Below are 27,930 nucleotides of genomic sequence, written 5' to 3'. Positions count from 1 at the left end.
GAAGATAGAGAAAGGGGCGCAAGCTGGTGGGGATTGACAGCGGAGGGCGGAAAGCGCGGCGTTTCTACCCTTCGTCAGCTGTCCCGTTTGGAGCAGTCAGTGCGCGTTGTGGCTTCGCCACGTGCTTCTCGCGATCTTTAGGTACCCTAGGCGATCAAGATCCATGCGTCGGAACCTTTTATCATATCCTTGTGTGATGAGGATCAAGATAAAAATATTATCTAGAAATAATTTTATCTAACGCATTTGTGAGTAGTTGCGAGAATGTCGAGGGCACTTTCGCTATCATCGTGACCTCATGTTGCAAAATTTTCAAAATGCCAACGTCTCAAACACGTGCGTTTGGTAAGTTGTTTAAAGATTTGAGATTAACTTATCTAAATCTTAATAGAATTTCGATGTATTCTAAGTATACTTAAAGTAATATCTACGTTTTAATTTGTGCAGTTTTATTTGAAAACGTTGAAGATATCTGTTCAACTGAATATTTACAATAATTGCAAAATTTATCAAGTATTTTAAACATTTCAAAACATTATTTCGAAATTTACAAACATGTTCTCTCTCCTTCTCTCTCTCTCTCTCTCTCTCTCTCTCTCTCTCTCTCTCTCTCTCTCTCCTTTAATTTTGTTTTTTTTTAATTATACATATTAAGAATTTAATAAAGCCTTTAAAACATTGATCAATTTCGTGAATGTAACTACATATATATATATATATATATATATATATATATATATATATATATATATATATATATATAATGTCTATGCTGTTAAAAAAAATAAATTTTTATATTCTACAACTTTTTGATCACGAGCTGTTATTACTAAAGCATTATTAAAAATTCCAAACTTATTTAATAAATAATTTGTTTTAATTGAATAAAATAAAGAGTGTTTAAAATTATTACAGTTTATATTGTTTTGTAATAAAAAATTAATAAAAATGTCATTTACAATAACAATTTATATAATATATAATATTCTACGCAAGTTACCTCGTCAATACGTGTGCAATAGATTTTGAGATTAACTTTGCGGACCTTTCTCATCAGAAGATTTCGAGAACGTTCTTTAACTTATCTGTTGTGTGAAAAAATTGTACAGATCAACAATAAATATCCAAAAATATTGTTGAAATTTCATAGAAATGATTTTCATTTATAATATAATATTCTGTCTTTCTAATATAGACGTATATCTTCATTACATATTATCCTCTCCTATTAATTATTCATTACGCTATAATCCACTCATTTCACTTTTAGCCGTCACTCAAGCAAATAACGGAAGCGTGCGCATTTGTGAACTCGACACGTTGAAGCGTATTTTAATGAAATTTATTTGATAAGCGAGGTAGAATGTGAACTAGGAGTGTTTAATATAGAAAAAAAATCAAAATCCTTTATATCTGAAATATTCATAAGGCAGAAGTCTCAAAAAATGATTGAAAAATGGCATGAGATGTAAATACATATCAAGAATCATATTTGATATAAAAGAGTACATATGATACATGCATTTGGCAAATTTGTAAATCTAAAATTGGAACGATTGCTTGTACTACAATTTTTATAAATTAATTTCTTTCTGTAAAAATATAATATAATTTGTACTTAATTTTTTTCTATACACATATAATAGTTCAGTATATGTATAATTGTTAACTGTACAACTACACGTTGCATACAAATGCGTCAAATCAAACAATGGCTTGTTTTGATATTACTCGGTGTACAATCGAAAAATAAATATGCTGGTAAAGTAAAGTAATGCTTTCTAGAAAACTTTGCAGGCAAATAAAAATCCGATTCGAGCAAACTTAGACAACGTCCCGTACAGAGAGTCAAACGAATATGGGAAGCAAACTGTCGTGCCCGCCGCGGAAAACTTTGCTAGCAAAGATAAAACGCCATTGGCTAAACCGATAAACATCAGAAAGCTTTAGTCACGTTGAAAAATGCGCCGCGCGCCGGTTCGAGGCTTCGCTCAAACGTGGTGAGAAAAATCCCGTAAAAAGTGACGCTCCCGATAGTATCCCGCCTCAGCAAAAGCTTCCGCACTTTGTTCCTGGAGTACTTCCTGGTATTTGCCCGTCATACATTTATCGGCTCCCAACGCCAATGACGAGAACGAAAGCGCCGATGATATGCCGAAGAGGCATCACAAACGAGCTTCGCTTCAGAATACACGGAGACAGTTTGTCTATACATACATACTATATTTCGTGTTGGAGAACTTCATAAATCATACCGATGCCAATGCGTCTTGGACAGCAAATCATGAGAAGAAGCGCATTTGTACCATAAAAACTTTCTGAAATGTTGCATTTATTTATTTGTTTATCACAAACGATTTGTAGATTTCTGTGGCCGATTTGATAAATTTGTCAATCATTTTTTCTTGTAAAATAAATGTTTCTTGAAAAATATTTTTTAGTAAATTAATTTCTTTGCCAAAAAATGCTCTGAGTAAAGCTATAATGTTCAAGTACCTATATATGAAGTAATAATATTGCAGCTTGCAAATGTTGAAAGTAAACGTCATCGCGTTTAAATGCTCTTTCAAGAAAATAACATATCTAATAAAAATGGGATATTCTGTATAAAATACACAACATCATCCATCACACATGCATATTTATTTTATAAGTTACCCGGGCCTTAAAACGTTTACAAATTTATCTCTCGAAACAGTAGACATTTCGGTACAGAAAAAAGTAGAAAACAAAAAATAGACAGATATATAACCACCAAAAAGTAGAAGATTGTACATTGACAAATGCAGAGTGGGATAATACAAATAAAAGAATGTGATCAGTCTCTCGAGTTCTCCAGGGTGCTCCCGCTGTTGCTGTCGTTCGGCTCGCGAACTCTTTCAACGTCTTTGTGTGCTTCTTGATGAGCCACGTTGCATTCCATGGATCCGTGATCCTCGTCACATTGCTGCCTGTCGTTCTCGATCTCCTCGGTCGGATGCTGTCGCGCTTGCATCGTTCGTTGCAACAGCTGCGGACTTGGAGCTCGAGGCACTGATCTACCCCTCGATTTTGCGCGCGCCTCTTTGCGTTTCGGTACTTTGCGTTCTCGACACAATGATTTATTTGCTAAAATATAGATCGATATAATTACAATAATATATATTACTCTTACTGTATATGATTACGTGAAAAAAATAGAAAGCAAATATACATTAGTGACATTGATTACTGCTTTTGTCATGCAAATGTGATACTATGTATATTTTGGAAACTTTAGAATTTAATATTTAGAGATTATGTAGAGGCATGAGTCTTTCTCATAGAGTGCATGATTCTTAATTAAAATTTTCTTATTTTTTTCAAATATGGTTAAAATTACCCCGGGACATATGCTTCCGGCTCACGTCACAGTCACTATCGCAATCGCTTTCATCAGAAAAGTCGGACTCGAGCTCTCGCTTGGATACTCTTGAACGTTTCGTTCGACGGTTGAATGGTACGGGCGAATCGTCCCTTCCATGCAAAATGTACTGTCCGGATCTTCGAATTGATTGATCCGGATCCTCGAACTCCTCGTCCTCGTATGTGCGCTTTCGCTGTCGTCGCTATCATCACCATATGAACATAAAAATTGTATTTTGTACGTTTTATCTAATTAAATATCAATAACCTTTATTCGCGATGTGAGAAAAGTGTGAGAAAAGATTCGAATTGTAACACAATTATTTTCGATACTTTTTTAATATATTACAAAATAATATACAATATCATTTATTTTATTACAAATTACAATGTACATTTTTTACAATTTATAGTCTCTTTATTTTTATATTTTGCGGAAAATATTGGAAACTTTACGTTAAATTACGTTTAATTCTGCCGTCTCTTCGCATTAGCTACTAAAGTCTCGTACGTATTATGTCGCGCAATAGACTCTTATTACAACTCACCCCAAGTTCCTTTACCTCAAGATGTAAGGATAATACGATACCCTAGCATTTATACTACTGATGGAATCTCTTTACAAATATCTTGTGATTCTTAAGAGATATAAGAACGAAGGTAACAGAATAAAACACAAATATATTAAATGTATATTATATAAAATTAAATATTATTGTTAAAGCAGTCGAAACTATTTTAGTAGCGCCCGATAACTCTAATTGCGACGCACCTTTCGATTCTGAGCGGCATCGGGTCGTCTATATGGCGATCGTCGGGACTTCCTTCTTCCTTTACTACTACGATGTTTACTATTTCGTCGCCGTGACGTAGTTCTTTTCCTATATTCGTAGATATTAAACAGAATAAGTAATCGGTAATCCATTTCAATTTTTTCGTCTTTCTCTTCAAATTCAGCATTTTAAAACCATGTTAGATTTCTTAATAATGATAGATGGCAGTCTATCATTATTAATCCATTAGAGATTGTAAACGTCAATCATTTATAATACATCTCGATAGATCTCATTTATAAAATTTACACGTACAACACAATTGAAAAAGGCCACAAATACATTTGTCCGTATAATAGAAATATTACGGCGTACTTGCGCTCTTGCCCTTGTGTTCGACGGGAAGATTCCACGTCGCTGATAGGTGCTTGCACATCCGGTTTTGATTTTTTCTCTTCACTTTTCTGATTGTTTGTAGCCGGTTCCTTACTAACAGGTGGGTTAGAGACAGAATTAGGATTTAAAGTAGCCAGTGTTTTATAACGACCACTCCGATGCCGTAAAAGTCCAGCATTTACTGCATGCTTTAAAGCTCGATGTACCTGCGATGCACCGAGTATGTCATACAAACATTTAAATTACTTAAAATTTCATTATTGGTCATAATAAAAGTTATCCTTCTCTCTTCTATTCCAAAAAAATTATTTATAATTTATAATAGCTATTTATAAGATGTTTATAACAGATTGCAGAAACGGAAAACACAATAAAATTTCAATAAGACTATGAACCTTTTAATTAAAGTTAATGTTATACTCACCTGCAGCGTCAAATTTTTGGACGATACGTTGCTGTGCCGGATAAAACTGAGAACTTCGCGAGCTGATGAACCTCTAGTGTCGCTAAGATTTGCCACTGCATCTAGCACGCGAGCCATGAGTCGCGGATTCGACGGTCGAACCATTTTATAATTTCGCAATTCACAATTCACTCACACACAACTGCTGCTTGACTATTCCTAATCCTTTTGAATTTCTCTATCGATTAAATTTCAAGTTATCTCACCACATAAGGAATAAATAGTACGGGGGTACATTTAGTACCGAATACTAAACAATTACCAGCAAATGGTGTTGGCAAGTTTTTGACTACAATAATTATTGTGTATTTTTGTATCTTTGGCTTTTTCCAGTTATGACATGACATCTACATTCAAAAAAAATATATATATATATAATAATTTACGATAAATCATTTCATGTCCATTTTGCGAATTGCAGAATCGAATTTTTGATCGAATTTTTGATGCTACTCTAAATTTCGAGATTGATATGCCACACCTACACGCATATTACCTGACAAATTACCTGACGAGCCAAAAGACATCCAATCGCTTTTCTCAATGTGACAAATTGTTCTGATAAACCAAACCCGTAGTAAATGCGGGTCGTCCTTAAGAGCACCACGAATTTCGTTGAGGCATCAGAGGCATGCCGTCATTTGTGTCGAAGTTGTCGCCGAGATGTTCGTTGTCTCCGAATGATATTCTTCGTCTGTTTGACGATGCTTATTTTTTCTTTTCATCAGAACGCAAATGTCTGCAGTGGGGTATATACATTATGCATACATTGAAAATTGAAATTCAATGAGTCGTGATTAAGACATGCGCGCGTATTCATTATAATTTGGAATTTGAGATTTATTAAAATTGATATATTTTTTATGTAACTTGAAAATTAAACAAATTCCCCAGAATGATTTCTATACTTATATATTGATAATATGATGCTAGAAACATGCGCGCGACAATCGATATAGGTACATTTTACCGCATTTGTAGCATGGAAAATTGACGTTGTGTCATCCCAACCTACAGCTTTGTAACACGAAGTGCTATCGGGGCATACGTCAGTGTCAGGAATTTTCGCGGTACCATGGACTCAAATTACAAATTAAACTTTAAGGAATGCCTGCTACACGTACGTCTTCGCGCGCTTTCTACGCGTACGTGTGTTTGTTAAGCACTGTGTGACTTATCTATTCTGTGCCATTGACAAGGATATGTTGTGTGCACATGACTTACCGAAACATATTTAATATTCGTAATATAATAAAAATATTTTGCCTGAACAGATTCTTGTTCTTCGACTGTAAGATTGTAAGAACGAGACATTTTAAAATATTTCAAAGATTTAAAAAAATTAATTTACTTTTGGCAGTATCTCTTAAAAAACCATGTAAAGGTACCAAACGCGTCATCTTTGTCGAAAGCTCTCTAACATTTCGTCACACTTTTATTTAAACATGTTTAGAAAGCAACCATGTACCATAATTTAGGAAATTATTTACACGAGTGACCGTTTTCGCAAGACGCGTTGATTTAATTAAAATTTAAATTAAAGGAATTAAAATCCCTGCTTTCGATTTACGTATACACAAACGTTGCTGATAATCAAGCCATCCCAGCAATCATCACGTCGCGAATGGCACCCACTTTTCAAAGCGTATCTCGTATTTACATGTGTACAAATAGCTGTTTGCATACGGTGCGGTTCGTTCGCTTTCAAACGTCTTTCGCTTCAAACTATTTTCGAGGGAATGAATGAAGGATAGGTATGTGTCGCACAAGCACAGCGAATGTTATACGCATAAACGTCAAGATTTACCGATTTATCGATTTACCGATTCGATATCTATCTATTTACTACGCGTTATCGCACATCGTCACCGAAAATCGAGCAACGCAAAAGTCAAAAAGGCAAAGTCTAAAAGACGTCGAGGAGATTAAAGAGCTAGTTCTTCGCGACATTTGTGTTGTGCTGTTTCGAAACATCGATCGATCAAAGAGAAAAATGTCACAATGGCAAGATGAACAAGTACATCAGAAATGAAAAACTAGATGTTTTTAAATTAAATTTAAACGAGAATTTTTATATTCTCGTTCTATTCATTATGCACAAATAGTTCCACATTTTCACCATTACAGCTTGCCACATAAATTTCTGAAGCTATTTTTCGCGCAATAGTAATATTTGTCCCAAATTAAGGCATCACGTACAGAAACGAACAATAACTTAACGGTCCAATATACGCATTTATCGAGCAGACAGATCCACGGTTCATACGAATGTAACGTAAAATTCAATAGCGTTATTAAACCTCGAAATACACACCGTTATTTTCCATCTCGTTTACCGCTAAAAAAAAGAAACGTTCGTTATGTGCTCGGATGCCATCACCTATAATGTATTATTTATAGGATTGGTAACCAAATCTTCTAGCTCTCGATATTTCCGTGTATATGTATACCATATTTCTATTAAATTTAATTGTACCTTTTAGTAACTGCGTTACCAATATATTCTAATCTCATTTTTTTTATATAAGCTTATACAAAATTTCATTAAAAAAGCTATATAATAATACGTGTTGCAGGATTTTGTTTCTTAATTCTTATTAATGTTATATTGATGTTTACTATAGTGCGAAATATCAAATGGTCCTGTTGTTAAATCGAACTGACGAACGAATTCTTACACGAAGAAAGTGAGACTCCGACCTCACGAAGCTAACATCATGAAGCCAAGAATCCTGCTTGTCTTTGCCAATCTCATTACTTCTATCTTTTTGTAAGTTCGATCTACAAGAAACTCTGTGTTATATTTTATCCTATGCATTTCAATGATGTCAGTTATATGCGAAATTTATTTAATTCGGCGGCAATTCGTTAAACGATTTATAAAGTAAATAATTATGTATTCGTTTATGTGTAACGATGCAGTCTTCTTTACAAAGGACAAATAAATCCAAGAGCACACTTACTTATATTGTCTCTTGAATAACTCATTCGTATAATTGAAAGTCTTCTTTCTTACATGCATACATTAAACATTAAACAAAGGCCACTTTTATATTTAAACGGCTATATCAAGGAATACAATTAATGTAAATTCATTGCGGATATCTTTTCTCCATAATGTTGCTCATTGTCAGTCAATCTTACAATGAGATTAATACTTCAATTAACTGCAGGTATATTAACAATAAAAATTAATATAAAATTACGTTTTGTTGGAAATAAGTACTTACAATGGAATTGTTGGAAACAATTCCTTAAAAATTGTAATATTTCTTTAAATTTCAAATCAAATACTTTAAAGCGAAAAGTTGAATTAAAAGTTCTATTATTAATTAATTAATTAACGCTACAAATAGTGCAATTTCTTTGGGAATATAAATCTAAACAATTTAATTTAAATTTAGAAAATTGAACCACATGATAAGCAAATGCGGCTTTAACGTTTTTTAAATACGGTAAATATTATATATGATTCCAGCTTTATTTAGCTTTCTCCCGAATGACTTTTGACCGTTTTAATTGCACTAGCTGGTATACGCGTACAGTTGTATGTATTAGGTATATGGATCGAGATATGTTCACCAAGATTTCAAGATTCTGTGGCCGAGTAAGCAAAAGTTAAGCATGGTTTACTCCATATTTATCATACGTATTGTGTACGCGTATATGTATGCAGGGTGAATCGGTAACGCAAGCTAAAGAACTAAACTGGAATATGCATGAGATATGGAACATGTTATTTAAAAAAGGCAAGATATTCCGACTAGTTGCACACCCTCGGAAACCGCTAAATTTTAGCACGTTATTAATGCAAATCAATCAATTTGCTTGTCACGTGTCACGTAATATAATTTAACTCTTTGCGTACACTTCGAATCTTTTGTGTGTTAAACGCCGGCTTTTTCATCATTATTAATTAAAATATTAACCTGAACGACGTAAAATATTAATATTTATTTTTTAAATGCCTAAGAACATATAAATGTATTTCATCGCGCTGTAGAATTTTCGTGTTACAAAGTGAGTGTTTCTTCCGATTAATAAAATTAATCTTATCAAGCCGCGATTTACTCGGCTAGCTGGTAAAATTACGACACTTGTTTTAGAGTGGCCGCGGGTGCAAGAACTTCCGTCAGACAGCGGACGCAAAGCAACAACCACGGTAACATTAGTGACCTATTGGATAATCTACTTCGCGGTTACGACAATAGCATTAGACCAGACTTTGGCGGGCCCCCGGCCACTGTCGAGGTCGATATTATGGTACGCAGCATGGGTCCCATCTCTGAGATGGATATGGTCAGTCATATTTTTCGTTTATCTCGCAGGCAATCACAAAATTTGAATCTGCCTAAATTGTGTATACGAGTATATAATATAGGGAATCGATTTCAAATAATTCAGGACTTGGCATATAATAAATAATGTATTATAAAAATAACACCTTAGCATTAAACGACATAGAAAAAACTCGAAAAACTAATTTTAATTAACGTGTCAAGTTCTCGATTGTAGATTTGTACATATTTATTAAAATGTATAGACTATATATGAATGATGATATGGTTTATAATCAAAATTTGAAATTTCCTGCAGACGTACTCAATGGATTGTTACTTTCGACAATCGTGGGTCGACAGACGTTTAGCATTTCAGGGTGGTAAGGAGACGCTCGCTCTGAGTATTTCTATGTTGGCACGGATCTGGAAGCCCGACACGTATTTCTACAATGGCAAGCATAGTTACCTGCATACGATCACCAGCCCGAATAAATTCGTCAGACTTTATCAGAATGGCAGAGTACTTTACAGTTCCAGGTATGTTTCAATGAATATCTCGATTCCGTAGATTAAAAACATGCATAATCCATGAAAGATCTTATAAATTTTGTCTTTTAAGAAGTTATAACTACAAGGTGTCAAAAATAATAAACTTCTTATAATCTTGGTATAAAGTAAGAGGAAAATAAAAGGAAGAATCTCTATATTATTATTTATAACATTCGAATATTATTTAACGTCTGTTCATTACGCCGCAGTAATCAAGATACATTAACAGTATCAATACAAAAAAAGCTTGTCGTACCTTCAGTGCTCTATCATGTTAAATTTATTTTGGGTTGAAGTACATATAATTATGCGAAATGTTTAGTCTTTCTGTCGTCTCATATATGTTACCTCTATATTTCCATAAAAATATTCTTTTAAGAAAATCGTGAAAAGCGTAATGATGTCTATTGCAAAAATGTCTGAGATTTATGATCAGAGAAGATCGGAACTTTATCTGAATTTTATCTCTTATTATTGCTAATCGCTTATAAAGATTTTTTCTCTTTCGAAAAGTCATGTAATCGAACATATTACAATTGTACTCTGTCAACTTACGGATAAATTTTAACTATATGGTTTTGAAAATTGTGTAAAATTAAGGGAGATTAACAGTTTAGATATTGCAAATCAATTTAAAAATAAAAAATCAACTTGACTTGATATTTCTTTTGATTTCTATTCGCTAACATATCTGTTAGTAATGCAAAATCTCTATTTTTTAACAAAGAGAAATAGAGATCGTGCACGTAAGATAGAATTTTAAGCAAGTATGTCAGTATTCGCTCGACACCAAATATCTGCAAATCTTTTCTCGGCAACGTGACATATGCAAGGTCTGAGGTATCTCGAACTCAAGGGTTAATTCTGCCGTACACAATAGATCCGGAAGACTAGGTCAAGAGAAAGGGAACAGATTAACAATAAGGAGATGGTTGTATCGCTTCAGTACTCCTTTTGTACTTGTATTTGATTTATATCAATAACAAAAACAAAGTAGCCTGTATGATATGTAACTTGAAGGAAGAGAGTGAAAAATCTATAAGCGCTCTTCCATTTAGCCCCTTACTATTCCATATTTTTACGTTATAAATTAATAAGATAAAATTATTGATTTTGCTACCATTATATCTTGCTTCTTTTCACAATTGGAAAAATAAATAATTTTAATGAGAAAACTATATACTTGACTATTCGTTTAGCGTTAAGTTTGCTAATCACAATTTGTAACAGCCAAAAAAATTTTTAAATAACAATCGAGTGAAGTGTATAATAAGAATACCAGCTATCTATCGTGATAATTACATGAAAACTGTGAAAACTTGACAAGTCGAAAAAAGGGCAGATTTTATACAGCAGTTTATATTGCTGTCTCATCTTAAAAAATGCAGTTTCTTTGAAAAACGAGGTCTCATATATATTTTTCTCTGACCGACTGAACCCATACCCATTTGGACTGGAAAATGTTGTGATCACGTCCGTGGTGTTATTTACTCGATACTTTATTAGTCGCTGCCTTTTATCGACCATCGAGATTTATTTAAACCAGGGAGAATAGGGTTTCGGTATACTGATTTCGGTATTTTCGAAATCTAATGGATAAATTCTGATCAAGTTACAAAAAACAAATCATATTTGGAGATATACATTATATCTATAATATATTATCGATATTATTATAATAATACATGTAATATTAACAGCTTCGCATAATTTGCTGCTGATCTATCAAGTCTGACGTTTAAACACGAAATTATTTGCACTACATAAAGAGAAAAAAATTATTTTATTATGTATTATCTCAATCTTGATTCGTGTTCTATAGATGATAACATTAGTTCCCAAAGTTAGTATCTTATTGAAAAATAAAACTATTGTAAATTTACAAATATAACAATTCTTTTATTAATATAATAATTTAGTGTTGTTTTATGTTTATAAAATAAAAAATTATAATAATAAATAGTAAATGGAATTATTAGCAGGTAGTAAAACAGAAAAGATGATAAAGTTTATAAATTTAATTTTTATAAATTTATATTTATAGATTTTTAGATTTAGGAAAAAGAATTATTTGATTTCTCTCTCTCTCTCTCTCTCTCTCTCTCTCTCTCTCTCTCTCTCAAATATCAATTCCAAATAGCATACCGATGATACATTTAAATGTTAATAATTGGCTGTAACTTGACTAAATTGAACCAATTGTCATAGTTTTACCGATTTTTATTTCGCAATTTTTTATCGCATAAAGTACTAGATATTATGTATGTTGAAAAAGGAATTAATTCTTATTCTGACTTGCGGTTAAAACCTAGAATTAACCAAATCGCATGTTATAGCAATGAAAAATCAAGACTGCATCATAAATACAAGTTCTGCACCTGTAACTACGAACGCCGCGGTCAAGTACTATTGTGATATTTGCATTTAAATTAATGCCACTGCAAACACCTAGTTGTTTTATAGAATCTCGCGATTAATATGCAACGTTACGTATTATCAGACTGATCAAGAATTGTATATCCGTCAATACTCATTTTTTTTATATTTTGAACAATAATATAAACTTTTTATTGTTATTTAATACAATAGACTTTCGAGCGAGTCTTGTGCGGGATTACTGTGGCAGCAACCCATTTTTTTTATTTACATTCTCAACGAACCAACATTATCATAATTCAAAAATTCGAAAACAAGCAAATAAATGCATATTACTAATAACTGACGAAATAAATAGAGGAGAGAGAAAGGGAAGTAGAGATGATCTAGTCTAAAAAGAGCTTTTGGATCGTATCAAGAAATGCATCGAAGACGGGCCGCAATGCATGTATGATCGGAAGTACGAGTTGCAGTATCCCGTTGCATTTTCAAGAGAGGGAGAATGTGAGAGAGAGAGAGAGAGAGAGAGAGAGAGAGAGAGATTCAATTTCGCGAGAGTATGTCAAGCATGAAGTGTACACTGTACCGTGCAAATGCTCTCTCTCTCCCCCTCTCTGTTTCTCTTTTACTTTCCCTATCGATCGATAGATCCTTCCTTTGAAATACGCCGAAATTTCGTCTATATCTCTGAAATGGCAAACGAAAGACGTAAAGCCTTTACAAAAATTGTTAATATATATATATATATATATATATATATATATATATATATATATATATATATATACTCGTATAGCGATAAATTGAGAACTCAAGAACATTTGTGAAAAAATAACTAAACTTGTCTTTGCATTCTGTAAAGATGCGACTATATCTCGTAAACATCGGTTAATTGCTAATCCAGAAACTATCGTTCAAAACGCGGTTGTAACTTGTTGTGAGATAAAAAGATATCGTTCAATATACACATATACACGTATAATAGTGCACAACTGAGAAGCCGCACTTCTCTTCTGTAATTCTTGCTTGAATGGCGAGAAACTTTTCGAGAGTGACTTTTGCTTTTCTTTTTCCTTTGACTTGAACAACGTCTATTCGGATCAACTTTTCGGATTAACTTTTGTCATTCGAATGTTTACCCGAGAAATTGTAAGTCTAACTCATATCTTCAAGAGCATTCAAGCGATAAGCAACGAAATTTCTGACAATATTGTTAGTTTTTTACGATAGTTTATGCTTAAATAAAAATGTATACTAATATAAATTTTAATCCGTTTATTTTATTAATTTCTTCAAGAATAAATGTCTCAAAAGACATTCGCTCTTACTATATTGTGCTTTATTGAAATTGCAACTAAATGTTATTACAATCTGATTTATCCTGCGATCATTTACCATTGTATATGGATCTTCTACTATACTTACTATTGCTTTCCATTCTATGCTTTGATTTTTCCTTCACAACGCTTCTTTTTTTTATCTACCTTTTTAAAAAATTTTTTTTAATTTACCAAAAGAATCGAGAACTTGTCGTCGCGCCATTGCTATCTTTAAAATTATCCTGAATTATTTATTTTAGGGCCGCGTTTAAGTTTACCGCTCGGTTAATTCTTTTCTCGCGTATCCGTGAAAAAAGTTAGTCTTTCTTCATTCTTTTAATCTCATCCCATTCGACTTGGTTTTATCTCACGCTCCTTCGACCGTAATCGTCATTATTCATGAGGCAGAGAAAACTTGTCATTATAAAGGAATAAAACTTTTGCTTCTTCTCACCGATATTGTCAAGGAAATGAGAGAGAGAGAAAGAAAGAAAGAAAGAAAGAGAGAGAGAGAGAGAGAGAGAGAGAGAGAGAGAGAGAAGAGAATGTTTATTGTAACGTAGAATTATGAGTCTCATTAGAACAGTCATCTGTATAATGCGTGTCCTACGTAAGTTTAGAACACAACTTTAAACCTCTCGTTGTGTCTTGTACAAAATGTATCATTTCAAACTTTCAAAATATATTTAACCATCCATAATGTGCAGAAAGTTAATTAATTCTCTTTGATTATAACAAATACTTACATATTTTAAGATTATAATGTACTTCTAAAATTACAATTCTTTTATAACAAATATCACGATGCAAAGTAATTCGACAGAGTAAATTGTATTAATCTTAACGAAACTGTAAATTCTACACATCAAAAGACTATCTTAAAATTATTATCAATATTTCAAATAAATTCAGAAACTTCTGATCATCTATAATATCTAATGTAATAAAAAGTCAACAATCACTCAATATTTAAGGTAGACACTAGACCAGACACTATAAAGCGCGCGCCATTTATTCTCGACTATTATATTTACTTATTCACGCATACACGCATCAAGATAACCAAAATCAATCTATAATATAATAATCTGTCATTTATGAGTTACTTACTCTCGCAGTACGAAGCCAAGCGAGAGAACCAATCAACATCGCGCAAAAAGGCCTCAATTCTTCGATAAAAAATAAATTAATAACGTGCCTTTTTCAAAAAGTGGAATTACAGAAAACAAAACTCAACAGAAGCTGAATATCAATATATGTAAATAATTTAAATCAAACTCGATTAAATATACAGCCACAACAACATTTGTTCGCGCTTTATTCGGAATAAAGTTCAGATTAGTACCTCAATAATCGGGAATCTTTTCTTTAGCAAGTCTGTTGCTGAATTTGATTTTACCGGGATTAAAAAGCAGTCCCTATATACTGACACGGTACCCGGAAATCATTCGAGGCAAATTGCCCGAGGTCTATCTTCAGCAAAACGCGGTCAATCTCGCAACACCTTTCGTGCCGTCGAGAATGTCGAGATACGTAAGAGAAATATTCAATCTGTGACTTAAAAAAAAGCCTAAATCCGAAACTCCAGTAAAGGGGAATTCTTGTCTTTTTTTCCATACTCCTATTAATCGATCATTATTTATTATCTTTTTCTGTGCTTGGTTCATTTTATTCATGATCTATATTCTTAAACTCTCGCAATTTTTCCATATTATTATGTTAAACGCATGCAAATATTATAGAATTTTTTACTAAATATATAACAAACAATAAAAATAAAACTTTAATCCTTAAAAAATTACGAGATATAACGGAAGTTGAGCTGTCGTGCGCTCTCACGATATGAGATGTGTATATAGGTATAAAAATAAACGCATACCTGCTGTAAATTTAACGATAAAGCGAGTTGTTGAAGTACCAAAGTGATGAATCCATAGATCGTTTTATCTTTTGATCTTAACTTTACCGAAATTAAAACGCAGGGTGATAATTCAATGAAACTCAAAACAATTTACGATACTAATCTCTCATGCGTTTTGCATTTGCATTTGACCACAAGCAAAGTATAATACATAATATTATTGAAATTTTGTTCAAACTGATTGAAAATTGAAATATTGCGTAAAATGAATGACAAGATTTCTGTAGTAAACAACTATTTTCATTTAATATACAGAATGTTTAAATTAAACTTGTTCTTAATATATGACTTTCGAATTATAAGTGATTACAATTTTAATTTTACTTAATTTTAATAGAATTTTGTATAACGACAACAAATTTAATCGAAAATCAGTTGCAGATGTTTTTTTATAGTCTGTTATACGTTATACGTATCGAGATTATAGCATTCCAAAATTTGTGTTAAATTGTTTATGTCGTTTCAGACTTACGATTAAAGCAGGATGTCCGATGAATCTCGAAGATTTTCCAATGGATACACAAAGATGTCCGCTGCAATTCGGCAGCTGTGAGTTTAGTAAATTTATTTGTTCCGCGACTCTCAAAGATATTTTATCGTTCCTCTTCTTTTCGCTTCTGCTTCCTTCCTTCAGCGACATTCGGATTGTATCAGCAATCTGCGATAGAAAGATTTCGAGGATCAATAAAATAACGGGGATCATGCAGACTTATTCGTTTCTTGTGTAATTTTTAATATCGTAAAAAATTATGCGACGTTTAGCGTACTTATGCATGAAAATTAGGTTTAATTACATTTATCAATAGACATCGAATTTATTATATATTTTCTTACTTATTTCTTTTATTTTTAAATAAAATCGTATATTTAAATTTTAAATAATGAAGCAGCAAAAGCCAAGCGTGCAATTTTCGATTGTCAGCTACCATTTGAGACGATACGACGATCTTTTTGGCAATGCGAAATTAATCCACTTACAGTCGGCTACACGACACGCGATGTAATCTACAAGTGGAACAGCGCAAGGCAAGTCGCTATAGCAGAGGATATGAAGCTGTCACAATTTGATCTGGTCGCCAATCCCACTGCAAATCATTCGACCGCACCGGGTTTCTCGCATGGTAAGTGCAATGAGACCGCCTGCAAACGAGATCAAGAATATACGGCTTATCAATATTTCTTCTAGCGCTGTGAATTTAGTACATTTAGTACAAAGAAGCAGAAAATGGCAATTGAGAATCAGAGAAGTAAATATAGTGCTAAGACGTCGATAAAAATCCAACTTTAATATACATATACGTATACAACTTACAGTTAGTAAGCAGCAAATGATGAGCGAATGAATTAAAGTAACTTAACGCGAAAATTGGGAACTCTACAGAAAATTCGGTCAAGGAAGGGTAAAAGTAGCGTCGAAAGTCGCATAGAAATGACGACTAATTGCAGCCTTCTCTAAAAGGCGACTATATTACCTCTCTCTTTCTCTCCTTAAGCTTTCGTTGTCCGTTCGTGTAGGCGAGCAGCGCAGAAGATTGGGTACTACATAAATTTGTCGGCAAATTTTAATTGATCGAATTATTGTATTATCGATTAGTAAACGGCAAACGCCGCGGCTGCCTCTTGAGTTGATTGTGGAAGAACTTATCGAGGAAATCTGCTTAAAATCGTCAAGTCACATCGACCCAGAAAGATATTCTTATAATAATTTTAAACAACAACATTATAGCAACAATTGCTTTCCGACATGATGCTTCGTCGCGATAAAAATTACATTTTATTCTAGTAATAAAATATCATGAAGTTTGTGCAAATAATCGATGAATAGGAAGAGTGCGGAACTGCAATGGCAATCCATCCTTCGATAGACAAAGATACAAATGTTTTTAAAATATTGTACTCTACAGAAATATGTAGTTAATCAGCGTTATATTTGTTGATTTATTAAGCATGCAATGATACAACTACAAATTAAACTTGTCTAAGCCACTTTTGCGTGTCTTGTATTTAAATCTCTTGACGTAATCACTTGGAATCATCTAAATTTCTTTTAATTTGGTAAAAGTATATATATATATATATATATATATAGCGACGTTAAAAGCACGTTATTCTTAGCTTATAAATATATGTCAAATATATTTCAGCGGAATACTCGATGCTCTTGGTGTACTTCCATTTACAAAGGCACATGGGTAACTTCCTAATACAGGTATACGGTCCTTGCGTCCTGCTGGTCGTCTTGTCTTGGGTCTCATTTTGGTTAAACAGAGAAGCTACCGCCGACCGAGTGTCGCTAGGTAAGAGCAGCTATTCCATTGCTATTAATAATTTAAGTGTTCTTTGAAACCTCCACCGTGTGTGTTATAATCTACCATACGATCTACCTTAAACATGGATTTTATCATACTTTTACAACAGATATGTGTACGGTAAACGTGTGTAAGAGAATATAATGCAGTGCGAGCAAAATGCATCAAAAGGGATCTATGCTAAACCGCAAGCGTGAAAATGCACAAGCCGCATAATTTAACATATGCAACGCTTTCTCAACACCACAACAACGCAAATGTGCTAATATAATTTCTTTGGCTTTCTTAAACTTATAACTTTTCTTGTAACGAAAATCAAGCGAGTAATGTGTCTTTTTTTTAAATTTATATCATTAATCAGACATTGTAATAAACATTGACTGGTCTGAAAATTTTCAAAACTTATATTATATATAATAATCTCTTTATTGTTGCAGAATTCAAATTTCTTATCAAGTGCCATTTTACTCTATATTTATAATAGCTATTTATCATGTTATATTTGTTATCGAAAATGTTATCGAAATACGACAAAGAATTTCCAAATAAAACAACAAATAATAAAAAAATAATAATAATGAAGGACTTTTGCAAATTGAATATCCGGATGTAATAATTGAAATTAAATAAACAACTGTAATTATTGTATTTCCCTATTATTCACTAAAATTCAAGATAAGCTTACTGTTCTAGAATTTATAATTGCACAGTTCGATTGTCACGTTACATCTTGTTTCAGGCATAACTACTGTATTAACAATGACATTCTTAGGACTCGAAGCGAGAACCGACCTGCCTAAAGTTCCTTATCCCACTGCTCTGGATTTCTTCGTCTTTCTCTCGTTCGCGTTCATCTTCGCTACTATAATACAATTTGCAGTGGTGCATTATTTCACCAAGTATGGATCGGGAGAGTGTTACTTTATTTCTGATCTAAGCGATACTGAAAGTTCAAACGAAGAGGAAGATGTAACTAGAAGACTAATAAAAAATCAACCGGTAAATATATTGTATCATATATATAGGCTCTTGGATTAAAAAGAAGCGAGAAATTTATTCATTTCTTCCTATTTTTTTCAAGAACAAATATAAATGCTGAAAGAGAGAAAGAGAGAGAGAGGCAGAGGCATGAATATTGAATCAATAAAATCTAAATATAAATTGAAAAAATACAAGAAAATAACGTTCTAGCAGATTTAGAACATTCTTCCTTTCATTTCCAAGTAATATCATGGTATAACTTGAAATGTTTAGTTCCAACGCAGGGAATGAGAGAGAATAATGGTTCCAAGTTTCAACTTCCATAACATTCCATAAATATTGTTTTAGGCCCGTCGGAAGAGTTCCGCGAGTTCTACTACACGAGAACGTGGCAATCGCAACTTGGCGATAAATGGCGACAGTATGATCGAAGTGATACCATTGTCAGCGATCTCGATTCCCGATAGGGATCCAGCGGTGCCTGGGCACTGGCAAATATCTTGTATGACCTGCAGTCCACCGCCCGCGCCGCGACAAATGCCGCCGCCGCCACAGCCACAGCCACAGCCGCAGCCGCCGTCATCCAAGCGAGCAACGTCGTCCGCGTCCAGAAGACGACGTCGGCGAACTCCCAGATACAACTCGGTATCGAAGATTGACCGCGTCAGTCGTGTAATGTTTCCCCTGTTTTTCCTGACCATCAATCTTTTCTATTGGTACGCGTATCTCTCGCGTAGCGAACGGATCCACTATTACAACTCCAACACCGCGTGATAGGACCTCCTGCCTCAAACAAGCGAGATATTGTGAAGATTATTTAAAATGATTTGCCAGCTAAAAAAGTCAACCGCGCAATTTTCCTAGCTCTAATACTGAACAAGGACAAATCTTTATTTTTATATGCGTCAATATACATATATTCGCATATAAAATTATAAATTTATAAACTTTTATCTCACACAACAATGCAGATTATTTTAAGTGATAAGATTTTATCAAAAAAATATTAAAATTTGAGAGAATGAAAGTGAAGGGTTTCGAGTAAACGCGGTGTAAGTATTTGTTGATAATAACGTGGTAAAAAATGAACGTGTCATACTCATGGAGAAAATGACTGATGAAGAGATACGTACCAGCATAAAATATACAGGCCACAAGAGCTAAACTTGGCTAAATATACCTAACAAATAAGCAAAGCAAATGCACCTAAAAATTGAGCGGAAAGAATGTTATCCTAATATGTAGAATACAACTTTATTTACTTATTTTCTAAACCTAATTCCTCGTCCTGCCTAAAAAAATTAACGCAAATAAAATTGTCAAAGTAGTAAAAGTAAGTCTCTCTGTTATTTATAGTTAGATGATCTCTTTTCGTATAAAATTATATTGTTACTAAAAATAAATTTTTTATAGTTGCAGTAGATGATAGAGCATCTAAATTAAATTGAATTAGAAATTATTAGAATACTGCAAAGAAAATTAAGATTTCCTCATAAGAAAACAATCGCAATCAACATATATGTATTATATTTGATATTAAAAATTTGTGAAAATATGAATACCTATGAAAAAGTTTGAACTGGAGCTTATATGTTTTGCTACTATTTGTCTGGTTAGGTTAGGTTAGGTTAGATTAGGAGTTAGAGGCAAATTTAGACTGTGTCGACATCTTGTGAAACACGTAGAATCAATCAATGATAATCATCTAACGAAAACTTGACAATTTACGTTATCGACATAAATTGTTATCCAAAATATATATATGTATATACTATATTCTTTTTGATATTAAATAAAAAAATCTTTTCATTCTAAGTTATTATTTTAATGCAGTTAAATTTAATTCATTTTACTTTTCTCAACGAAATAAAAAAAAGAGATTTCCTATATAAAAATTTTTATTATTTCCGATACATTGAATTATATGTATAATATAGGAGAATATCATAAAAAAATTTAAACTTAATCTAATTTCCTGTGACCCGCATGAATTACGATTGTAATAATACATAACAAATTTAAGTGTGCCCTTAAATAAATGTTCAAAATCGCAATACAATACAAAACATGTTATGATATCAGACAGCAACATTTATATGTGACAAGGAAAGGATATAAGTTACATATATATATATATACATAACTTATATATAGATATTTATTATGTAACACCTAATTTTTTTTATATATATGTATTGTAAAGAGGATAATTATGCTTTTTTTGTTTTTGTTTGCACAAAAATACATATCTCACAAAGCGTTCATCTTCAAGTGTGTTTGGAAGTATTTGCCATCTCCTTTGGTCGCTTGTCTATTAATTTCCTTATGGCGCTCTCGGCTCACTATCTCCTCCAAGACTTCTCCGTCACCTTTGATTAATCTATGCAAAAATACAAAAATTATTTAAAGAGACATATACAAATTTAGAAGCAAGAACATATTAAATTTTTATGTATATCATACAACATATATATATATATATATATATATATATATATATATATATATATATATATATGTAGGTCTAGAGGTATGTTCCGGGACTGTTTACGTTTTTTGAAATGTACAGTCCTGGAATATAACGCATATATATGTAATCAGATTCAAAAAATTGTCCCGAAACGTGCCGTAGGACATGAATTTTTTCCAGGACAGTCCTGGAAACTGCCAAATGTCCTGGAATATACCGATGTAAAAAAATAAAAGTCCCGGAACATACTTCCGGACCTACATATATACACATATATACATATATATATATATATATACATATATTATGTATATTATATATTTCATTATCTGTATTCAATTGCTTTGCAACATATTTACCTGTGTCTTCCAGTTTCTTCGTCATATACTCTACGCATGATGGTCTGCCTTTTTTCCCATTCCTCTTTTGTCATGGGCGCCATGGCTTTCGCTCTTTCTATCACATCCGATACAATTTCCTTCATTTTTTCCTTGCCATCTTGAACTTGTTGCTTATTTTCCTTAGACTTCTTCTTACCGTGTCCTTTTTTCTTGGATGCAGATTTCTTTAGTTTCTTTTTCAATTTCTTCCTCATCCGTTTTTTCTTCTTCCGTTTCTTCATTTTCTTCTTCAATTTCTTAGCCTTCTTCTTGGCTTTCTTCTGCTTCTTTTCGTCCTCTGAGCTATCAATGCTGCTGCTACTGCTATTGCTGTCAGTATCGCTGCTACTGCTGCTGCTAGTGCTGTTGCTGCTGCTGGAACTGCTGCTGCTACTGTCGCTACTGCTACTACTGACACTAGACGAACTAGATGCAGACGACAACCTTTTCCTCTTTAATTTCTTGCGACTTGGCTGAGTTATATGTTGTGTCATTTCTGTTTTCTTCTCTTTCTGTTTTACTGGTTCAACTGTATCTGTGTTATCTTTTATTGAATCAGATTTTTCTATCTTAGAGATAGATCTTGATCGATTTGCATGCTCCTTCGAACTACTTTCTCGCGAGAGCTGACTAGTCGCATCGTGGCCACTATTTCTATAATAACTCGATACCCTCGATCTGTTATGATTAAATGTTCTTTCGAAGCATCTGCTATTATATCTATTATAATGGTAATTGTTATGTATATCTCTTCTATTTCTATTATAACCGTGATATCTGTAAGGTCGTGAATAGCCATAATCTCTTTGATTATTCAAAAAGTTACCTCCGGGCCTCCGATTGTAGAATCTATAATCGTTACTATATCTTCCACTTCTTCTTTGCAATTGTTGTTCTGTGTTATTTTCATACTTTTTAGTTTTGTGCTTTACATCCTCATCTCTACTGTTCTTTGCTTTATATCTATTTTTCTCCGAGTTTGAAACATAAGAAGAACTAGAAGTGTTGGAACTACTCCTACGTCTCGACTTCTGTCTTTTATCCTTGCTGCATACATATCGTCTTTTTCTGTTCTTCTCAGAATCATTGTTGGAAGAAGAAACCGACCGTCTCTTTAACTTGCCTTTGTCCGATGACTCTGTCTCCATAGCAGGTTTCCCCAGATTATTCATCGTATCAATGATCTACCGAAAAGAAACTTTATTTAAAGCAAATCTTATAGAATCAAATCCATTAAAGTAAATTGATGATAATTAAATCATCTATTTCGCGTGGTCGAATCTACAAGATTAATCCATTTCTTCTATCAATACAAAGTCCATTATTCTCGATGAAACATGTTCACTTCAATGTCATAACATAATCATCCGTAAGCCACAAAAGATTTAGCTTTCCCAGCAAATTTCGGTGTTTACCTACTACAATACGTTACAAAAATCTAACCTCCTCCGTCATGTTCGCCGATTATTACGTCTTGTCACGTAAAATTATCACGCCAAACAAATAATAATCTATCTTTTTCTCATTTATTAATATTTGTCGATTGAAGGATTGGCAATTGACCAAAACGCGCTAAGCAATTACCTGTTCATTATTTTCTAACCATCTTCGTCTACTCCAATCTACTCGATCTCCATCGTTCCGTTTCGAAAACTTGAAACGGCGGCACGGCCGACGGCCGGGCGGCAGGCGACGAACGCGGACGCGCAAGACTGCTTCTCATCTCTCACTTTATTTAGGGTTTTTCAAGCACAATCATACCTTTTCCGGAGTCTTTCTGTTGGCAATGGATTCTACCATATAACTCCTATAAGGTTCCCAGTACCCAAAGATCATAAGCGCGCTTGCGAAGTGTAGAAAACAATGGATGTAAATGATATGTTACACTAAAAAATTCTTACATATTTAATTAATATTGAATTATAATATCTTCCATTTTTAACGCTTTAAATATTTTAAATAAATAAATATTTTACAAAATTAAATTTTGCGCGTTTTTCACATTATCAATATGGCGTTCTTTAGTGTAATCGAGTTATACGATTTTGATCGATTGTATCGCTTGCTTCGATTTCTAAAAAATTCGATTGTGTGAAAGCTGCTATAGATGCCTAAGCTACTTCGATATATTTTAATAATTAATTCAATTATGTATGTTATATGTTATATGTAATACATACATTGAAAATCTCTCAATGTTTGTTTATAATGTTTTGATTATGTTGATAAATTTATAAGTAATACGTAATATATCGGATATTTTGATTGATTAAATTAAAAAGTATATTATATATCGATTGACAGTGAAAAATGATGCGATTGGGAACAAATTGTTGCTGCAAAGATAAAGTAATCTAGCTTTATCGTTTAAACATATAATGTAAATTTCTACCATTATTAATATATGATTTTGTGCTTTATTGTCACATACTATTATTATATTAATTTATTACATATAATTTTCAATTATTATATATTTTATTTGGTATTATATAAAAATTATGGTTAAAAATACAAAAAGAATTTATATATATTATATAATATTTACGCGCAGCAGGAATTACAACGCAAAAAAATAGTAATAAATAAAAATATTATTACTACTATTACTTTATATATTTACTATGTTATAATAATAATTAATACATATAAGCAATGTTTCATTTCACCTTCCGAGACTTCAAACACACACACACACACACACACACACACACACACACACACACACACACACACAACAACGTGTGTACGTCATATTATGCAATTTAAAAGGATTAGAAATGCATGCTTTGAAAATAATTAATTATAGAAGCCAATTTTTTTTCTTCTCCTTTGATTTTTTCTCTTTCTAAAGAGCAGTAAGTATATTTTGTAATAAGTGTTGTCACACATGCTTAATTTAATATAAAATTAAAACAAAGTTCACAAATTAACAAAAAAGAAATTGTGCTAAATTTTGATTTAATTTGGTTTTGCAAAACAACTTTATAATCAGCACATTTATATTATAAGTTGTTTGTGCATAAGTTATTTGTTATAAAGTTGTTTTACAAAATGAATATTATTTTACCCTTTAGACTGTTTTGCAGATCGGTAATCAGAGCCACCGGATCATCAATAAATGCCATTACGTAATTGTAGTCATTTAAGTCGAACATATTCGATGCATTAAAATTTTAAAATATCAACTAAGAAAGAGAGAGAAACGAAGACAAGATTTATAATTATGGTTAAAAATATCTCCAATTAAATTATGTACACTATACTAATTATATTTGTCACACTCTTTTTCTGTATGTATTATATATACATATGGAGGGGTAAAAGCCATAGTGGGGTGTGGGGTGTCAATATTTTAAAAAATTTGACTTACCCCACTATGTGGCACACAGTAGTTAATTAAAAGTACATAAAGCTTCTTTTCTAATTAGTTTTTTTTATCTCTAAATGGTTTGCTCGTACAAAGATTTGATCAATATTGATCGTTGGAACATGTCAGATATCATCATCCGTCACTAAATGCACCGAACTCGATCCTGCTCTATCTCTGGAACTAGAAAAAATCATCGAGACGATCAGTGCGCCTAAAAAAGGATTGTTGGCCTGTGACGAGTCACCTGCGAGTCTAGAACAGAGATTTCAGGAAATCGGTATAGATAATACCGAATCTACGAGACGTGCTTATCGAGAAATGCTGTTGTCCGCTGACAAGGTCGCTGCACGTGATGGCAGTAGAAATTTTAAACCGCGGCAAAGACGTAACGCAACAGATTCCAAAAATATAGCTTCATAATCGTAGTAGTAACTCAAGAACATATGTATGTGTATAACACGTAACAATACAAGCAATGTTTCATCTAACAGAAAAAAAATTTTTTTTTCTTTCAAACTTACAAACATTTATTATACAAACGATATACCTAATAAAATAAAAAACAATTAACTTAACAACTTTGCATATATGTACTTTTAACTTCAGTCTCAATTCTCGCAATACATAAGCGGGGTGATTCTGCACCATGAAACGATCCATCAAAGAACGTCGGAAGATGTGGAATTCGTCGAGTTCCTGCGTCGAAGGAACATCATAGCCGGTGTGAAAGTCGATCGAGGTTTAGTGCGTCTCTTCGGTACTGAGGACGAGAAGACTACGCAAGGTTTGGACAATTTACAGGAGAATTGTGTTCGGTACAAAAAGGAAGGCTGCCACTTCGCCAAATGGAGATGTGTTTTTTCGATTTCGGAACGATGCCCCAGTCACCTGGCAATGATCACCAATGCAAATGTTCTTGCGAGGTCTATGATCATTTTAATATTCATGGAAACTTAATTATATATGTATCGCGCGCGACTGACAGAAGCTCGTATAAATTTTTGCACATATTTTTCACAAACAATTACAATATACATATAATTATTATTAAACATGGATATAAAACTTTTACAATTGGCATTTGATCGTAGAAGTATATACATATATATGTATGTGTAAAAAGTTATAGCGCAAGATATAGAGTTCCATTGTGTAACACGAAAAAAAATTTTCAAGTGTCTCGTTACAGGTTCGCTAGCATCTGCCAAAGCGCGCGAATGGTTCCCATAGTAGAACCGGAGATATTGAGCAATGGCAAATACGGTATAGATCAGGCTTTGCAAGTTCACGAAGAGATGCTGTCCATCCTGTTTCGTGCTCTGAACGAGTATCACGTGTATCTTGAGGGAATGGTTTTGAAGCCAGCGATGGTGCTGTCGGGCATAAAAAATGCAATAAAATGCACGCCGCAGGTAGCTCATTTAACCTATTTTAATAATTAAAGCGAGTTATAATTTCCTAAAAACCACATTAATTTTTATTGAGTATATTTGCTCAAACATTTTATCTCGCGATGTTTAATTATAGATTGTCGCTGAGTATACGCTAAGAGCATTACGAAGAACAGTACCCGCAGCAGTTCCAGCAATTTTTTTTCTAAGCGGCGGTCAAACCGACGAAGAAGCCGTGTTAAATCTAAATGCCATTAACGCATGTGACAATAAAAAGCCATGGAGGCTTAGTTTCTGCTATGGGCGTGCTTTGCAGGTGTTTAAAAAATTCATTCAACCCATTTTATTCTAAATAAAATTTATTGTATTTTCTGATATGTATCTATAATATAAATTCTTTAGCAAATTTTTGAAAGCTATTCCAAATTGATAAAAAAATTCTACATAATTCCATAAGTTTGACTTATATATCATCTGCTTCGCTAGAATATGGCGATGAAAATTTGGAAAAACAATTCGGAAAACGTGGATAAGGCTCAAGCAATGTTTCTTAAAAGAGCTCAATTATGCTCCGAAGCATCTTTAGGAGAATTACAGGTTGAGGAGAACAACTTGTGCATTCGATCGAATTAAACAGATATTTAGTTACTTCTCTTTATATGTAGATTAATAGTTATAATATGAACATACTTTTATAAAATTTTATAATCGCCAGAAAAATTAACGTAATACAAGTATTTTAAATATATGTATATTAATTAAATTAAATATATGTATATTAATTAAATTATTAAAGACATTTTTTTAATAAATAAAAATGTGCAAGTTTCATTATTTCAACAAAATGTATATGATTTATTGTTAGGCGAGAATTCTTCACTTCTAAAATCTCCGAAAGTCACAGATACGTATATGAAGTTTGGCTATAAATAACGATAAATTATTTAGCGCATATGATAGTAAAGGTAATGCGGCTACAACAATATATTTCTTGAATAGTGTCTCATGATAAAACAATCTTTATTAAAAGATTCCCCCCCCAAAAAAAAAAACAAATTATAGACTACAAATATATATCTATCATTGCATTTCACTATTATCAATACATTTTCTTGTATGTAATTTTCACATATTCTTGATAAAATATAGAATTTTAAGAACACTTCCAAATATATATATCTCTATATATATATACACAATATAAAAAATCGATAAGAAATTGACCCGATGGAAAAATCCAACAAACTCATCACTTTTACACAGTTAGTGTTCACTGGTAGATAAAAATAGAGGGTCGAGCCCACTTTAACAATAATACAATCTGGTGATCGAGAGAAAGGAGGCACGTCTGACGATAATGACGGTATTATGCGAGAAATTTCATCAGTTTCGATAAATGTTAAGCAAGGTGCCCTTGACTGACCTCTAAAGTAACGGTTCTCAATGCAAGGCTCTCATATAGGGGGACTTGCCCGTCTACTGGTCGATATGTCGTCATCCTCTCTGCCCCGGTGATGCTCCAATGCCCTCCTTCCTGGATAACTCATCACCACGTGGTATACGTC

General features: G+C 32.8%; 4 protein-coding genes across 7 annotated transcripts; 2 read left to right on the top strand and 2 right to left on the bottom strand.

The window, feature by feature from the left end:
- Positions 1-20,088, top strand: Grd (GABA-gated ion channel). Of its 2 annotated transcripts, none has more exons than XM_071782158.1 (9): positions 1-345; positions 7,641-7,786; positions 9,123-9,279; positions 9,613-9,833; positions 15,928-16,010; positions 16,442-16,582; positions 17,606-17,758; positions 18,510-18,769; positions 19,100-20,088. In XM_071782158.1, exons 2-9 carry the CDS (start codon positions 7,734-7,736, stop codon positions 19,523-19,525), a joined length of 1,494 nt encoding a protein of 497 aa, XP_071638259.1. In that variant the 5' UTR covers positions 1-345; positions 7,641-7,733; the 3' UTR covers positions 19,526-20,088. The 2 variants fall into 2 exon arrangements, with proteins under 2 accessions (XP_071638259.1, XP_071638258.1); XM_071782157.1 differs by having other exon boundaries at positions 3-345; positions 9,123-9,315.
- Positions 1,651-16,580, bottom strand: LOC139815324 (uncharacterized). Of its 3 annotated transcripts, XM_071782170.1 has the most exons (9): positions 16,440-16,580; positions 15,934-16,119; positions 5,513-5,755; positions 5,279-5,363; positions 4,978-5,194; positions 4,533-4,759; positions 4,157-4,265; positions 3,362-3,587; positions 1,651-3,108 (listed from the first exon to the last, which is right to left on the bottom strand). In XM_071782170.1, the coding sequence occupies exons 5-9, from the start codon at positions 5,119-5,121 to the stop codon at positions 2,819-2,821; spliced, it is 996 nt and encodes a 331-aa protein (XP_071638271.1). In that variant the 5' UTR covers positions 5,122-5,194; positions 5,279-5,363; positions 5,513-5,755; positions 15,934-16,119; positions 16,440-16,580; the 3' UTR covers positions 1,651-2,818. The 3 variants fall into 3 exon arrangements, with proteins under 3 accessions (XP_071638271.1, XP_071638272.1, XP_071638273.1); XM_071782171.1 differs by lacking the exon at positions 5,279-5,363; XM_071782172.1 differs by lacking the exon at positions 5,279-5,363 and having other exon boundaries at positions 5,525-5,755.
- A 543-nt stretch (positions 20,089-20,631) lies between the features above and the next one.
- LOC139815320 (uncharacterized) lies at positions 20,632-23,346 on the bottom strand. The gene is made up of 3 exons (XM_071782159.1): positions 23,186-23,346; positions 21,581-22,785; positions 20,632-21,131 (listed from the first exon to the last, which is right to left on the bottom strand). The coding sequence occupies exons 2-3, from the start codon at positions 22,771-22,773 to the stop codon at positions 21,002-21,004; spliced, it is 1,323 nt and encodes a 440-aa protein (XP_071638260.1). The 5' UTR covers positions 22,774-22,785; positions 23,186-23,346; the 3' UTR covers positions 20,632-21,001.
- A 1,634-nt stretch (positions 23,347-24,980) lies between these two features.
- On the top strand, positions 24,981-27,288 carry LOC139814868 (fructose-bisphosphate aldolase). Its single transcript, XM_071781368.1, has 6 exons — positions 24,981-24,992; positions 25,101-25,313; positions 25,581-25,897; positions 26,164-26,386; positions 26,502-26,681; positions 26,852-27,288. The coding sequence occupies exons 1-6, from the start codon at positions 24,981-24,983 to the stop codon at positions 26,996-26,998; spliced, it is 1,092 nt and encodes a 363-aa protein (XP_071637469.1). The 3' UTR covers positions 26,999-27,288.
- Positions 27,289-27,930: the final 642 nt, after the last annotated feature.

This window comes from Temnothorax longispinosus, chromosome 6, assembly GCF_030848805.1.
Source record: "Temnothorax longispinosus isolate EJ_2023e chromosome 6, Tlon_JGU_v1, whole genome shotgun sequence".
NCBI lineage: Eukaryota > Metazoa > Arthropoda > Insecta > Hymenoptera > Formicidae > Temnothorax > Temnothorax longispinosus.
This window is presented reverse-complemented; position numbering and strand designations above follow the sequence as displayed.

Coding starts and splice junctions, on each gene's coding strand:
- Grd (XM_071782157.1), top strand. CDS start 7,734: ATGAAGCCAAGAATCCTGCTTGTCTTTGCCAATCTCATTACTTCTATC. Junction 16,583..17,605: donor CGCACCGGGTTTCTCGCATG/GTAAGTGCAATG, acceptor AATATATTTCAG/CGGAATACTCGATGCTCTTG. Junction 18,770..19,099: donor GACTAATAAAAAATCAACCG/GTAAATATATTG, acceptor ATATTGTTTTAG/GCCCGTCGGAAGAGTTCCGC.
- LOC139814868 (XM_071781368.1), top strand. Junction 25,898..26,163: donor AATGCAAATGTTCTTGCGAG/GTCTATGATCAT, acceptor GTCTCGTTACAG/GTTCGCTAGCATCTGCCAAA. Junction 26,682..26,851: donor GCTATGGGCGTGCTTTGCAG/GTGTTTAAAAAA, acceptor CTGCTTCGCTAG/AATATGGCGATGAAAATTTG.
- LOC139815320 (XM_071782159.1), bottom strand. CDS start 22,773: ATGAATAATCTGGGGAAACCTGCTATGGAGACAGAGTCATCGGACAAA. Junction 21,132..21,580: donor GAAGAAACTGGAAGACACAG/GTAAATATGTTG, acceptor ATTTTTGCATAG/ATTAATCAAAGGTGACGGAG.
- LOC139815324 (XM_071782170.1), bottom strand. CDS start 5,121: ATGGTTCGACCGTCGAATCCGCGACTCATGGCTCGCGTGCTAGATGCA. Junction 4,266..4,532: donor ACACAAGGGCAAGAGCGCAA/GTACGCCGTAAT, acceptor CTACGAATATAG/GAAAAGAACTACGTCACGGC. Junction 3,109..3,361: donor CCGGAAGCATATGTCCCGGG/GTAATTTTAACC, acceptor TCTATATTTTAG/CAAATAAATCATTGTGTCGA.